At 45.8% G+C, this 17,160-nt stretch overlaps 1 protein-coding gene across 2 annotated transcripts in view; it reads right to left on the bottom strand.

Annotated features, from left to right (window-relative positions):
* The window catches only part of LOC144948985 (protein c-Fos-like), a 34,108-nt gene extending 17,193 nt beyond the window's left edge, over positions 1 to 16,915 (bottom strand). For both annotated transcript variants that reach the window (XM_078878766.1, XM_078878767.1), the window contains exon 1: positions 16,681 to 16,915. In XM_078878766.1, the coding sequence (XP_078734892.1) occupies positions 16,681 to 16,797 (117 nt within the window). In that variant the 5' untranslated portion in view covers positions 16,798 to 16,915. The remainder of the gene's footprint in view (positions 1 to 16,680) is intronic.
* Between the last annotated feature and the right edge of the window lie 245 nt (positions 16,916 to 17,160).

The raw sequence follows: 17,160 nt of genomic DNA, 5'->3' as shown, positions 1-17,160 counted from the left end.
AAAATGAAAATAAAAATTATAGTAATAATAAGAATTAGAATAATGATAACAATGATACTTGAAATGATACTAATTATGATAATACTAATAAGGATAATACTGATAATGATAATAATGCTCTGTTTCTGCCCTACTGCGTGCTGGCCACCTGGCAGGTGTAGGACGATAACAATTCTCGGCGAATCCACCGCAAGGACACGAACTATTTCATGCCCGAAGTTCAATAGCAGAGTACAACAACAACAACAAAAATCACCGAATAGCTTCTTAACATCCATTCACTTGGGGCCTTCCGATCTCCAATGTTTTGGCAAAGCAGTTATCGTCTCCTTGGTTCTTTCGGTAAAGTCACGTAGAATGGAAATAATAAAATAATAAAAATAAAACATAATAAAGTAATATAATAGGTTTCATTTTTATCATTTTATTATTTCCATTCTACGTGACTTTACCGAAAGAATCAAGAAGATGAAGCCCTGCAGTCACGAGGAGCAGTTATCGTGTTCCAACAAAGGGGCCAGCTCGCTCGTGAGTGTCCGCAAGTCACCGACGCGTAGAAGATGTGGCTGAGAGATGCCGACCGTGTGTCTAGGTGTGCGGGAAAAACGTGATATACGGGGAGGAATTTCACCTATCTGTTAGAGCTTTTAACAGACAACGAGACAAGAAGTCACAGCTTCTCGATACGCTGGCCTTCCTCAAGAGATGCCACCTGAAGACGGAAGCTTGTGTTGCCTCCGAAACGTCGTGATTTATTATTTTATTTCTATTATTTATTCTATTATTATTATTTATTATTATTATTTATTTATATTATTTATTTTTTACCTACGTGACTTTACCGAAAAAAACCTAAGAGTATGAATCCTTGCAGTCACGAAAGCTTCAAATCTAGAACAAGAAGGAGATCACAGTGCTTTGGAGTCTTTTTCTCTTTCTACTACTTAATTCTGGCAAATCGCCTGATGAAGCTGGTTGTGGATTCGCTCTCCAACAACAACCGCTGTGCTGAAGTAGGAACTAATCGGCAAGTTTTGTTCACGTGCCAACCCACACTGATTGCCTATGTCGGGCGGTGGTGTCAGGTTGACGGCACTTTTATACTTTACGCGATCTAACCCAAACCCCCCCCCCCCTCCTCCTTTATTTCGTATAATATTGGTCGCGAAAGCCCTTACTGCGTGTTCAAACTGAACTCGGCAATGCCGATTGCGCTGATGACGAAATGAGCAGCGGTGGACACGCGCAGCAGTGAACACGCAGCAGTGAAAACGCAGCAGTGAACGCACGCAGCAATTAACAACACACGCAGTTGGTAGCTGGGTCGATTGAATACAATGAAATAATATGATTCGTGAAAATAAATATAAGTAATGCATTTAATTTAATTATAATATAATGCACATTAGTGTAATGTAATTAATTATATTATATATTATATTAAAATAATATAATGTAATTATATTATAATTTTTAAATAGTATTATATTAATATAATTAATATAATTATCATGAATATAAGATACTTAATCTTGATTTGAAGCTTTCGTGAATGCAGGAATTCATAAATTACGACGTTTCGGGCGCAACACAAACGTCGTGATTTATTTTTGTTTTATTTTATATCTACGTGACTTTATCGAAAGAACCAAAGAGTAAAATATAATTAATATAATTATAGTGCAGATCTGGCCAAGTGGCACAGCGGTAGAGCGAGCGGATTGCGTATGGAAGGCTTGCGGAGTCCAGATCCTGGTTTTGGGTTGACTCGGACTATCATCATCAACCTATCATCATCAACTTATCATCATCAATTTATCAATCATCATCCTCATCAACCTATCATCATCAACTTATCAATCATCATCCTCATCAACCTATCATCATAAACTTATCATTGATCATCATCAACCTATCATCAACTTATCATTCATCATCATCAACCTATCATCATCAACGTATCATTCATCATCATCATAAACTTATCATTCATCATCATCATCATCAACTTATCATTCATCATCATCAACCTATCATCATCCCTCCGGGGTTGGATAAAAAACGAGCACCACTTTGTGCGGCAGTCAGCCGCGTTTGCCCTGTGGATAGGCTCAACCCCCGTCGTGGGAATGTGGAATTTCCAGCACTTGTCTCAGGGCTGTAAACGGTGCGCGGGCACCGCCTCAACGCTCACTTGAGCAGGACATCACCTTCGACTTGACCGGTCGTTCATTTGAACGAAGCGCTCAAGTGAAATCAGGTTCGTCAGTGCAATGCGGAGCTTGGCAAACGGCAATTAACGAACAGCTATTACGCTATGTAACACGATTCTTGTCCCTGGGTAGTAAGTGTTATTCTATAATTGCGTATGCCTCAAAAGTATAGCAAATGGCTATTATTCCCCACAAACTGTGCTTCCGTGACCAGGACTTCATGTGAACGAAAGAGACAAATGCCACACCACGTGTTCTCATTGAAAATAAGTACATTTCAAAATATCACTGTCCTGGTCATAAAGGCAAAGTTTGTTGGGAATCATACTCCTTAGTTCTTTCGGTAAAGTCACGTAGGTGTAAAATAGAATAAATTAAATCACGACGTTTCGGGCGCAACACAAGCGTCCGTCATCAGGTGGGACAACCACAGCAAGAAACAATTTCTGAAGTGGGCAAAGAAAAAAGTCGTGATTTTATGTATTTTATTTTATACCTACGTGACTTTACCGAAAGAACCAAAGAATATGGATCCCAGCAGTCACGAACACTTCAAATTTAGATTTGTTGGGAATAATAGCCATTTTCTGTACTTTTGAGGCATACGCAATTAGAAAATAACACTCATTATCCAGTAACAAAAAATGTTTTGGTTACACAGTGTTATATTTCACACAGATAGAGACAAAGATCACCCGAGGTAGCATTCAACGGACTGCCGGGGCAAGTGCTGTTGTTAGCGAGTAGCGCCTAGCACAGACACATCGAAACACGTTGACAGAGACACGCATAGACACAGACTCACACACAGATAGAGACAAAGATCACCGAGGTAGCCTTCAACGGACTGCCGGGGCAAGTGCTGTTGGTTAGCGAGTAGCGCCTAGCACAGCCACATCGATACACAGAGACAGAGACACGCACAGACACAGACTCACACACGGATAGAGACAAAGATCACCGAGGTAGCCTTCAACGGACTGCCGGGGCAAGTGCCGTTGTTAGCGAGTAGCGCCGAGCACAGACACATCGATACATAGAGACAGAGACACGCACAGACACAGACTCACACACGGATAGAGACAAAGATCACCGAGGTAGCCTTCAACGGACTGCCGGGGCAAGTGCCGTTGTTAGCGAGTAGCGCCGAGCACAGACACATCGATACACAGAGACAGAGACACGCACAGACCCAGACTCACACACGGATAGAGACAAAGATCACCGAGGTAGCCTTCAACGGACTGCCGGGGCAAGTGCTGTTGTTAGCGAGTAGCGCCTAGCACAGACACATCGATACACAGAGACAGAGACACGCATAGACCCAGACTCACACACAGATAGAGACAAAGATCACCGAGGTAGCCTTCAACGGACTGCCGGGGCAAGTGCTGTTGTTAGCGAGTAGCGCCTAGCACAGACACATCGATACACAGAGAGAGAGACACAGACTCGCACACAGATAAAGATCCCCTGGACATCTGTTCATGCTGAGTAGCCAGTGGCGTGGTATTCGGACGATGCAGCTTTACCACCAGCTTGACCCGCCCACACTGGACATTTTGTAAAAATCATCGGATTCCTCCTGCAGCCTACATAAAGGTCCTCATTCTGATTCGACGCAAATGATGACTCAACGCGCATCCGTAATCAAAGCAGACACTGCCGGAAACCAAATCGCCCTTGGAGGCTGTCGCCTTGTCGCCTGATGAAGCCGGTTGTAATTACTGGCGAAACGTCGTGCTCAGATTGTAAATGTTGTGGCTTGGCGCTCCAACACACAACCGGTGTTGCTGTACTAGTGACGAATTGGCCACGTTCTTCTTCTTGGTTCTTTCGGTAAAGTCACGTAGAATGAAAATAATAAAATAATAAAAATAAAACATAATCAAAACATATTAAAAAATATTTTATTATGTTATATTTTTATTATTTTATTATTTGCATTCTACGTAACTTTACCGAAAGAACCAAGAAGATGAATCCCTGCAGTCACGAAAGCTTTAAATCGAAATTTGGCCACGTTCTGTTTACGTGACAACCCTTACTCGTTGGCTGTGTCGGGTGGTGGCGGGTTTAACGACGCATCTATTAGGGAGGACTCCCACCTTGGCGTGACTGCAATTCTCCCCGCATACGATTCCCAGTGAAGTCAAAGCCAAAGGCACGAACGTCGCTGTGAACCCATCGCTCCAGCAGAGCTCATTAGTCGCTCGATGTCTCGAATGCGCGCGTGGGACCGTGGTCGCTAAACGGATGCCTCACCCGCTTACGTATTTATTGTAATCTCTGTCGAGTGTCCCCCACGCTCGATGCTGATGCAGTTCGTGAGTATGAATAACCTCCTACGCTGCCAGGGAGTGTGCTATGTATGTATGTTGGACGTCTTTCGCAACATACGTAGCCAAACCCTGGTAATCGGAAGTACGGAGGGGCGGGGGGGTGAAGGACAACAAACTAAACACGAAAAGCAGTTCTACATGAATGAGTTTTCAATTTGGATTTGAAAGTGTGTAGCTCCCGGTGGCTTTCTAATATCGGAAGGAAGAGCGTTCCAGACGGCCGCAGAAGCGCACGTGAAAGCGATGCGGTGACCGTCTTTGCTCGACGGCCGAGTGAAACGCCGCTTGCGAATAAGCTCGTATAGCAAGCGCATGTGAACGAGAATGTTGTCTCGGCACTGTGTCCGACGTTTCGCACCACGCGCCGGGAGCTACTTCAGGAACTGAAGCGAGCATCTCGCGGTTTCCCGCCGATCACGACAGAGTGAGCCGCCTCCATTCGGTTGCTGGAGAAGACTAAACTTTTAAAAGTAAACTATTTATATTTTTTTATTTTACCAGGTAAGGCCCACTGAGCGACATAGCTATTTTTTCTCGAAGCGACGTAGCCACGAGTGATAGCCCAACGAAGTGGCTCATCATCATCATCACGTGGACATTTATAGCAGCCAAATACTCTAAACGCGTGATGCTGATTCTAAATGTGAAGGGAAAACCCGGAGAAGAATCCACGCGGCCATGGGGGGAGGGAGACACGCAAAATCCGAATACAGCAGGCGTCAGGGTCGCGATCGAACCCACGACCCTCCTGTACACCAGGCGAGGCAATTTAACATCTCATAGCCACCGTGGCGCGCGGAACGAAACGTCGGACAACGACGCGCGGCACGACCCGAGCACGCGTTGGAGATAGCCCCCTACGCAGACGTATGAAGTTTTTTTCTCCCTACGCTTGCATTCAACGTGACCTTACACAGACGCCTTGGGGTAGCCTCCCTTTTTACGCAACGTACAAGGGAGACGCGAGCACGTGGCCAAGACGAAGTCTACGTTGCTATTCCCTGGGAAGGGAGCCAAGTCAATTCGTTATGGCCCCCTAAAAGAGTCGCCGTCTCTGTGTGGGGAGCGGTGGCGCAGTGGTTAGCGCGCTTGCGCTACGAACCCGGCCACCCGAATTGGATTCCCGCTCAAGGCCAACGCCAGTGACGATTATCTGAACCGGTCCTGGGCCTCCCCAAGGTCGACTTGTAAACATCGCCACTGGGGAGACGAAGGCGGTCGGGCGTGGTGCTGGCCACCCACCACCTCGTGTACCGTTCCGACCTTCGTAGGTGCTCGCTAACAACACTTGCCCCAACAGTCTGTTAAGGCTATACGGGGATCGTTTGTCTTTGCGTTGACAGTGGAGAGTGGTGGCGCTGTGGTTAACGCGCTGCGCTACGCACTCGGCGACCCGAATTGGATTCTCGCTCACGGCCAACGCCAGTGACAATTATCTGAACCGGTCCTGGACCGCCCCCGAGGTAGACTCAGCCTCAAATGATCCCGACCCTGACGCCTGCTGTAAATTTGTAGTTTGCATGTCTCTCTCCCAGTGGTCACGCGTATTCTTCTCCGGGTCCTCCGATTTTTTCTCTCTCCACATTTAAAAGCATGCGTTTATCACGATCGTTCTCCTGACCCAGGTCCACTTTTGCAAATAAGATCCTGGTCTGTTTCGTTCTCACTTGATTCAATAAAACAATCGACTTGATACGTGATTATCATCACCAGCAGCAACTAAATCTACAGCTGGATGAAGACCTCCCCAAGCCATTGCGATTCCATACAATTCCACGATGCCACAACCTAATCCTGCTCCCACGCACGAGCTAATTTCATCACTCCATCTCCGCATGGCGATGGACCCCCCCTTGGAGGAACGTTCCTGTCCTCTGGCTGCCAATCTGCCACCCGTTTTCAGCCATTGGCTACGATCCTTTTGTAGCAGCGATGGGTCTTGCCCAAGCAAACTCTTCCCCCGTCTCTAGGTTATCTATTTTCTGCCCCACGTAAGGGGGAAGAAAATAAACCCCTTGTCCAACGTGGCTGTATCGAACGCGCGTTTCGGCTAAGCACGATTCACATTACGAGCAGTACCGGGTGAAGCTGTAGCATATGTTATCATATAAAGGGGCCCTAAATAAATACATAAATATTAAAACACTAATTTTTTTACTTGCATAGTAAAGTAATTGTATTTTTTCATTTGCTATACAGCCAGATAATACGACAAATCGCGAACCTTTAGCACCCAGTCGTTCATAAAAGTTGTGGGTGGTATAGTACTATAGCAATAGAGCAAGTGCAGAATCACTGAACCGGAATTGATCGATTGAAAGCATTTAGCGCGGGGCCCTTGAAAGCGCGGGGCCCGTAGCTACTACACATGTAGCTACTACACATGTAGTAGCTACTACACATGTAGCTACTATACATGTAGTAGCTACTACACATGTAGTAGCTACTACACATGTAGCTAATACACATGCAGCGACTACACATGTAGTAGCTACTACACATGTAGCTACTACACATGTAGCTACTACACATGCAGCTACTACACATGAAGTTACTCCACATGTAGCTACTACACATGCAGCTACTACACATGCAGCTACTACACATGCAGCTACTACACATGAAGCTACTACACGTGCAGCTACTACACATGTAGCTACTACACAATGTAGCTACTAATGTAGCTACTACACATGCAGCTACTACACATGCAGCTACTTTTGCTGCGAGGATAGTCCGGCACTGATTACGAGGTCTGTTGTCTGGAACACGAGGGGTGGCAGCGGTGTTTCGGGCGCACGCGGATCGCACGCTGCTTCAGACGCTCATCTCGGCGTCGAAGAGTGGTGCCGTGCACGGTGCCGAGCACATCGACGGCGGAAAACGATTTACAGTCTTCACCAGGTGTGCTTTTGTGTGCGCGTATGGTTTTGTGTGCGCGTATGGTTTTGTGTGTATGTTTTCTGTGTGCATATGTTTTTGCGCGTGTATGTTTGTGCGTGTGTATGTTTGTATGTTTTTGTGTGTATATTTTGTGTGTGTGTATGTTTGTGTGTTTTTGCGTTTGTATGTTTGTATGTTTTTGTGTGTGTATTTTGTGTATGTTTTTAAGTGTGCATGTTTTTAAGTGTGCATGTTTATGTTTGTGTGTGTATGTTTTTACGTGTGTATGTTTTTGCGTGAGTGTTTTTGTATGTGTATGTTTTTGTGTGCGTATGATTGTGTGTGGGAAGGTGGGGGAGCGGTGGTGTTGCGGTTAGCGCTGTAGGGGCAAGCGCTGTTAGCGAGCACCTATGAAGGCCGGAACGGTACACGAGGTGGTGGGTGGCCAGCACCACGCCCGACCGCCTTTGTCTCCCCAGTGGCGATGTTTACACACCGCACCAGGTACTCATTTGAGGCTAAGTCGACCTAGGGGAGGCCCAGGACCTGTTCAGATAATCGTCACTGGTGTTGGTTGTCAGTGGGAATCGAATCCGGGTCGCCAGGTTCATAGCGCAGCGCGCTAACCGCTACACTATCGCTCCCCACGATGCATACAGCACACACACAGACAGACACACACAGACACACACGTACACACACACACGCACACACACATACACACAAGACATGGAGAGCCACCCAGCATCCAATAGTACAATAACAACAAGGACACAAATCTTATAAAATTAGTTTAACAAGAAGGGGGAGGAGTCGGCGTGGGGGGGGGGTGATAATTTCGGAACCAGGAACGTAAACCGATATATACCTCGTAGGTCTATTATCTGTCGAACGCGGTTCTGCCCAACGCGGCATTTTACATGAACGTAACCTCGCGTTGGGCGAGGTCTGCCAGTATTATTCCCCTTCCCAGCTCTCGGAAGCGTCGTTCCTCTCCATTGGGAACACTTTTCCTTTTAATTGTATTAATCAGCGAGCAGACGGGGGGATTGACCACGGCTTCCGACGATGATTGTCACAATTGTTCTGGGCATAGCATCGGGCGATGGTTGAACAAAGATGACTTTTCTTGCTGATGAGACCGAATCGAGTTTTAAAGTGGGCCGAATGTATTCTCTCATGCTTAGGCACCCTGATCGTGGACAAACTGACTTTGATCCGTGTCGCTCGGTAAGTCGGCGAGAAGCTTCGTCCGCGAAGATTAAGCACACAAGTTATGAAACCCACACAATTGTACGCCTTGCCATCCATTGACCTTTTTCTTTCATACCACGTTAGGGTCCACAGAGAATCACTGTCTTTTTTACGAAGACATCCAGACGATGTGAGTACTGTATACAGGATAAACACAGTCTCTCTCTCTCTCGCTCTCTGCATGCTGCAATTCACTTTGGCAGCTTACATTTAAATTGTTAAGATCATCATATGGGTACCGACGCTGGCACACAAGACAGCTGCACTCGTCAATGATGTCACGGAGTTTTAAATATCCGCTTCGCATAATTTGGTAATTATGGATAAACATTATTGGGCAGTCGTGGAAATTCATCCATTAATTTTATGTTAACTCGTTCAGATTGTGATGCTGTCTTCGAAATGAGTGCATCCATTGACGATAAGTACTCGAAAGTCATATCATGGGAGCTTTTTAACAGAATCAAAGTATGAAAATTAAGGATAGGCTTTACCCTTTCTGGCAATGAAACAGCAGGTGTTGAGATGTTTAAATACGAAATAGAAACCTTCTGAAAGGAATCAAGTCTGCATTAACCACACGTACTTTTGGTGGACATGAAAAAAAACATGCCCTGATAATACTATTTGATGCTTTTTTTATTTAAAGCTTTCGTGACTGCAGGGATTCATCTTCTTGGTTCTTTCGGTAAAGTCACGTAGAAGGGAAATAATAAAATAATAAAAATAAAACATTATAAAATAATTCTCACGACGTTTCGGCCACAACGCAAGCAGCCGTCCTCAGGTGAAGAACAGGTCTGTCGGAAAGACAGCGTCCTCAGGTGAAGAACAGGTCTGTCGGAAAGACAGACCAGCGTCTTTCCGACAGACCTGTTCTTCACCTGAGGACGGCTGCTTGTGTTGTTGCCGAATTATTTTCTTATGTTTTATATTTTTTATTTTATTATTTCACTTCTACGTGACTTTACCGAAAGAACCAAGAAGATGAATATTTGATGCATTGTCTTTGAAGCTGATTGGCCTACACCAGAGACAGCCTTCTTCAGGGCCTCGTCTCACCAGTGTCAGACCAGAGAACGCCACAAGGCGACAATGCCACTATCAGAGCATCTCTAGCTCGGCGTGAGCAGCTACAGCATGGGAACCTTTTGTGCAAGTTTAAAAGTATAATTCCACAGTCAGCCCATCATCCCACCGCGATCTATAAAATGCATAACCACTCTGTGGGGAAGTCAAACAATGGCTGTACTATGGACCAACTCACCCTCACCATAGGAATGTGGATTTTCTACTCCGGTATCATTTGAGCATGTATTTACTTTGCCTTTTGACTCGATAGTCAAATGAAGTGTCACTACGCACAAATGAGCCGGGGGTTGTGGGTGCATCCGTTTGAGGCTCCAAGCCAACAGTGGAAATTCCACATCAGTACACACTTGTACATCTAGGCTGAAAGCTCATTTATTTAGAACTGCTTCTTGTTTCGATTTAAAGCTTTCGTGACTGCAGGGATTCATCTTCTTGGTTCCGTAGACTCTGTCTTCTCGACAGACCTGTTCTCCACCTGAATACGGCTGCTTGCGTTGTGGCCGAAACGTCGTGAGAATTATTTTATTATGTTTTATTTTTTGTTTTTTATTATTTACCTTCTACGTGACTTTACCGAAAGAACCAAGAAGCTGCTTCTTGTTGTTGTTGTGTTTTAATTTATTGTCCTTCCGCCGCACATTCGATTAGCGCGGTTGGCTACGTACGGTGCGAAAGAAGTTCAACTTACGCACATTAAAAAAATATCCCTGACCTCTTTCGAATACCGTAGCCCAGTTGTGTGCCGGACAGATCACGGTCATAATTTGATGACCTTGGAAGAAACCCCCCCCCTAACCTGTATATAGTCTCGTGTCTCTTAGAGTTTCTCCACTTGATACAGCAATTTTGCTGTGACGGTGCCACCTGAAGACGGAAGCTTGTGTTGCCTCCGAAACGTCGTGATTTAATTCATTTTTATTTTATTTTTTACCTACGTGACTTTACCGAAAAAACCAAAGGGTATGGACCCTTGCAGTCACGAAAACTTCAAATCTAGAAGAAAAAAAGCAATCACCTGCAAGTTACTCAACTGGGATGAAACACACAGCAGAATAATCACCTCCCGACTCCCACCTCTGAAACGACTGCGCCTGTGAAACAAGGCACCTTCCTGATAGCCTCACGCTATAAAAATAGCGTGACTATAAATTGTCCTAAATTATTATTCTAATTGTTATCCACCCAGAGTGGACGCCAGTTTTGTCCTTCGTTCGACAAACTTCTCTGCTGATTTTTTTTCTCTCTCCACAGACTATGATGATGACTGTAAAGCGTTCTGACACTTTAATTGCGATTACGCATGAGACACTGTCTTTGAAATGCCGTGCGCGTGTTACAACATGGCTCGCCTCTCAATGAGCCAAGGATGTGGAATAACAAAATAAATAATCACTCATCCCCTTTATTTGCGTCTCCACTGAAAACAAAATATATGTTTTACACCACTCATCAGCCGCATGGACCTCATAGGAGTACATCTCATCAACAGCGTTGGTTCTAGACAATACGAATGTTGGTTTACAGCGCGTGTTGTGAGCCATTCATCTCTTGAGCGCCATATAAGAACGCTCGGGACTGGTTTCAAACATTTCGTGTCGAGTCAGCAGTCAAGTTTGGCCAATGCTGGTGTGAACTGCCTAATGTTTATTAGGCAAGGACCCTTTCGGTAACAAATGGGTCACACATCGATATTGTACAGCTGACAAAATAATCACGAAGCTCCGTTCGGGAGAATGTTAAGAACAAAGTACTGCGTATGATCTGTAGTTTATTTTGAATTACCATGTGAGCCAATAATCTCTTAATGCGGGTTTCATCAACAAAAAAAACAACAATACTACTTCCCCGACACACGCAACAAGTCACGGTAAAATGAGCTCACAATAAACAATTACAGACAAGGGAAACGAGAAATAGCAAAATCATAATCGCAATATAAAGAGTGGCTCCTGCGTCGATGTGAAACGTGTGACCGTTCGATTCTGGGAAGCTTTGATCGGATAGGATAATGACGTATTAAGATTGTTTGTAAATTTACATTGTGATGTTGGAAAAAAGCCAAATCGAAACATTCAAAGAGCGTTGAGCGACGGCTCATTGGCTCCCGAAATGAAATTCCCAACGGCGAATTCAAAATGTGAGTTACGAACACCAAGGTCAACAGCATCATCATCATCATCATGCGAGGTAGGTAAAATCAGCAACACGCAGAGAGGCTGCATCGATGGGTGTTCGCTAACAGCACTTGCCCCAACAGTCTGTCAAGGCTACGCGGGGCATCTTTGTCTTTGTGCGAGAGGATGGAGAGCAGAGAGCGATCGCTCCACGCTGCGTGACTCAACACGGGCCCTCCTCCCGGATGAACCCGGGTAAACTGGCGTTCTCACTCGGTAAGCGCCAGTTGCAATATTTAGCTGTCTTGCAATATTTTGCTGTCTTTTCTTGGATTTTCTGTTTGCACATAGTCACTTTAAGATGTTTTCTTGTTCATGTGTTTTTGCTTGTTGCGGTTGCACCCGATTCAAGAGCCGAATGGCTCACAGGGCTATACCTAATAAATAAACTTAGAACTTTGAAATTAACTTTGAGTTATCCGGGCCATGAACACCGCATAACTGGATTTCAGCAGCAGCAGCAGCAGCCGGTTAACTGGAAGAGAGATCCGTAATCCGTCGACCCGCGGATAACGAGACCACGGTCAAACCGGAGTTGGACTATATTCAAGGCGCATTATCAGACGCCGCGTGAATACATTACAACGCAGATCACGATATCGCACTTTTTTGCTTTCGTTCAATTGTGTGTGTTTGTGAACGACGCCGCTGCTGAACCGGATGTCAGCGGGGGGGTTTTAGTAATCGCGGATTTAAAACGTTCTTACCGAGGCACACTGGAACTAGTGCGGTGATGCATGGGAGGGGGGGTACGCAAAGATAGAATGACACGGGATTTCGCACGGCTGCTGATGTAGATGCAGAGCAGCGACTGCAATTTCACATCCAGGTGGTCTAGCCCAGCCAGATGACCGCGTCAGCTGGAGTAAGTGGAGTTGTGTCGTGGCTGCGATGTCCCCTTCGTATTTGTGGATTGGGGCATTGCGTCGTTGTTTGTTGCGCGCTCTGTTCTGAGCGACACACGGTCGCGCACTCGTGGTGGGCAAACCGTGTCAACCCAGACGGGTTACCACCGTATTCTTGTACGGGGAAACTTACAGTCAATCGGTTTGTTTGAAAAACCGCAATTGGCACCATCAAGTTCACGTGACCCTTGAGTTCATTTCATTCATATTGCTTCAGTCAATCATTGCTGTCTGCAAGAAATGTTTTTAAAACTGGACTGTATTCAGTTTTTATTCCACTAAATACAATAAACCCCCTTTTACCAAATCACCCCTTAATCTGTCTTCACTCAACCCCAGGGCCCGTTTGAGATCTTGGAAGGCGAATGAGGCTTAGGCTGGGAGAATACTCACAGATGTCAACCCACACGCTTTACCCCGTATTCTTGTTGTACAGCAGGGAAATTGAGTTTTCACGTCCATACGGCGTACAGCCGTTTCAATAGGGGCAACAAAATGTGTTGTTGTCTATTTGTTTGTGTTTCTCCCCTTGTGATGGGTCTTTGTAGGATGAACGTTGAGATTCATAGGGGGCACGGAGTGACCAATACGGTGTGAATTGGGTCTGTAATAAGGTAGGGCACTGATAAGGAGTTGACAGATATGGGTGAGGTTTTTAATTTACCATTTGTGCATCACGTACGGGGTTAAAGACATTAGTTCACATTGTTAACGAGAGACAAACTGGGATTGAGCAGGACGCTTCCTGGGCCAGAGGGGACGGTGGCCACTGGTTCAAAAATAATAACCGAGTGGCAGCCAAGCAACGGAACGCAGAGCGTAGGAGGATTCATCTTCTTGGTTCTTTCGGTAAAGTCACGTAGAATGGAAATAATAAAATAATAAAAATAAAACATAATAAAATTATTGTCACGACGTTTCTTCACATGAGGACGGCTGCTTGCGTTGTGGCCGAAACGTCGTGAGAATGATTTTATTATGTTTTATTTTTATTATTTTATTATTTCCCTTCTACGTGACTTTACCGAAAGAACCAAGAAGATGAATCCCTGCAGTCACGAAAGAAGCTTTAAATCGAAATTTTATGATGTTTCATTTTTATTATTTTATTATTTCCCTTCTACGTGACTTTACCGAAAGAACCAAGAAGATGAATCCCTGCAGTCACGAAAGAAGCTTTAAATCGAAATTTTATGATGTTTCATTTTTATTATTTTATTATTTCCCTTCTACGTGACTTTACCGAAAGAACCAAGAAGATGAATCCCTGCAGTCACGAAAGCTTTAAATCTAAAATTATTTTATTGTTTTATTTTTATTATTTTATTATTTCCCTTCCACGTGACTTTACCGAAAGAACCAAGAAGATGAATCCCTGCAGTCACGAAAGCTTTAAATCGAAATTTTATTATGTTTTATTTTTATTATTTTATTATTTCCCTTCTACGTGACTTTACCGAAAGAACCAAGAAGATGAATCCCTGCAGTCACGAAAGAAGCTTTAAATCGAAATTTTATTATGTTTTATTTTTATTATTTCCCTTCTACGTGACTTTACCGAAAGAACCAAGAAGATGAATCCCTGCAGTCACGAAAGAAGCTTTAAATCGAAAGTATGTGGATTGTTACATTCTCGTCGGGCAGAGGGAAATGTTGGCGGATTGGGGAGGCCTTCATCCAGCAGTGGATTGACCATGGGTGATGATGATGATGATGACGATGCTGATATTACAGCAGTGATAACTATCCCTATATCAGCGATTGGTACTAGGTATTGCTCAGGTGATATGCACGACAGCTGTGAAACTCTTACAAAAAGTACCAAAAAACTTATAAAAAAAACGTAATTTGTATCATTGAATTCAAGATCCTTGCAAAAACTACAAATATCAAATTGTTGCACATCTAGGTTCAAAAAGGCAAAAGTTGAAAAAAATTTGTCCTGAATTATCGGTCATTCATAATAATTTACAGCGCTTTTGTCACTTTCACACCTTGGTGAAGGCCTCCACACACCACGTGGGTCAAGGGAGTGTTGTGACCATACCTCACCACTCTGGTCAATGCGGGCTTGGGAAATATGAGGGTAGGGACTAGCGCTCGCCACTGATGTTACTTGTGGCTGGGAATCCAACTCGGGTCTCTGGATTCATGGCGCAGTGTGCTAACCACTCCTGCGAATGCGTAAAAAAATGGTTTCAGGTTTTTTGTTGTTGTTAACTCACAGACTCAACTATGGTCTTCAACATGTTAGCTTCCCGCTCCTTCTACAATGAGAATTATAGCACCAGCCACTCACTCAGGCCACGGTCGTCTCTATATATATTATTTTCCTATGGCTTCTCGGGTCTGTGAAAGTATATAGAACGCATTGAGGCAATCTCTATGCACGCGGTACAAAATAAGGATGTCAAAGTTGTTGAATCGTGCAAATATCGACGAATGAGCGTTCGACACCCGGCATCAGCGTCAAAAGTTCGGCCCTAAAAGCGGGTACAGCCAGTAGATTGTGGTCAACTTGTAAAGATTGTGTTGTACATATATAAGCGTTAACTCTTCAACAGAAACATCGTGAGGTTTCCCCAGGCAGTCCGGTATAATCGTATACCCAAGAATACTCGCTCAGAAATTATCCAACAAAAAATTCCTCTTCTGAATAAGTCTTATGAGTCAGAAAGGGGCTTTTTTTTCTCAACATGTAAATGAAAGACAACCACTGTTAAACGATCACTAACTGAAATTAGTTTCATTTATAAGAAACGCACTCCAGGTAAAAGACAAAGACCCACCCCATATATACATTCTCATGCTGTTGGGGCAAGTGCTGTTAGCGAGCGCCTAAGAAGGCTGGCACGGCGCACGAGAGGGTGATGTGGCCAGCACCACGCCCGTCCGTCTTTGTCTCCCTTGTTCTGATATTTACACGCCAGGGTATACTCATTTGAGGCCGAGTCGACCCAGAGGGAGGCCAAGGACCGGTTCAGCGCTAATCGTCACCGATGTCTGCGATGCGGGTGGCGGTGTCGGGAACGCTCAATGCAACACGCACAGGGCACACAAAGACAAAGATCCCCTATATAGCCTTAGCATACTGTTGGGGCAAGTGCTGTCAGCGAGTAGCACGTACGAAGGCCGGCACAGCACACGAGGGGGTTGGGTGGCCGGCACCACGCCCGACCGCCTTTGTCTCCCCCCTGGTGGCGATGTTTACACACCGCACCGGGCGCTCATTTGAGGCCGAGGTGACCTAGGAGAGGCCCAGGACCGGTTCAGACGATCGTCGTCACCGGTGTTGGCCGCGAGCGGGAATCGAATTCGGAGGGGGGCCCGGTTTGGTAGTGCGGCGTAGCGCGCTGACCGGCTCCCCGCACGGCTCCCCGCACGGCTCCCCGCACGGCTCCCCGCACGGCTCCCCGCACGGCTCCCCGCACGGCTCCCCGCACAAAGACAAAGATCCCCCATATAGCCTTAACAGACTGTAGGGGCAAGTGCTGTTAGCGAGCACCTATAAAGGCCGGCACGGCACACGAGGGGGTGGGTGGCCAACACCGCACCCGGCCTCCTTTGTCTCCCTAGTGGCGATGTTTACACATCACACCAGGTACTCATCTGAGGCTGAGTCGACCTAGGGGAGGCCCAGGACCGGTTCAGATAATCGTCACTGGTGTTTTGCCGTGAGCGGGAATCGAACCCGTGTCGCCAGGTTCATAGCGCAGCGCGCTAACCGCTACACCACCGCTCCCCGCACAACGCACACACACACACACAGACAGACACACGCACGCGCGGAGAGTAAGAGCAGTGGTAAGAACGGTACCTGGACATGTGGAGCTGATCCCTCGAGAGCAGGGAACTGTTCAGCCGACGAGAAGCGAGACTCGGCGGAGGACGTGCTGCATTGGGACTTGGTCTCCACGTCAAAATCCCGAAGCATTTCTCGTGCCGCGAACGATGGCAGCTTGGTGTTCACGAAATCGACCTATTGGTGGGTTTCTCGTTTCGGTATATTTGTGTGTGTGTGTCTCTCTCCTCCGACCCCGGCTAACTTTCGAGTGAAATTCAAAAGGTCCACGGAACGCACTCCCCACCCCCCGCCCTCCACCCGCCACTTTTGATTACTCACCGCTAATTGAGCCGAGACGAGACTGACCCAAAGAAAACCTACAAGAAGAATGCGAAGGACTCGAACTGGCGACCACCACAGTAACGCGGATGAGTCACTTACTGACAGTGCCCGGCACAACTGAACTGATACACAAAGACAAAGATCCCCCGTGTAGCCTGTACCAGACCGCTG

Source organism: Lampetra fluviatilis, chromosome 52, assembly GCF_964198595.1.
Source record: "Lampetra fluviatilis chromosome 52, kcLamFluv1.1, whole genome shotgun sequence".
Lineage (NCBI taxonomy): Eukaryota > Metazoa > Chordata > Hyperoartia > Petromyzontiformes > Petromyzontidae > Lampetra > Lampetra fluviatilis.
The sequence above is the reverse complement of the archived record's forward strand: the minus strand, read 5'-3'. Positions and strand labels throughout refer to the sequence as shown.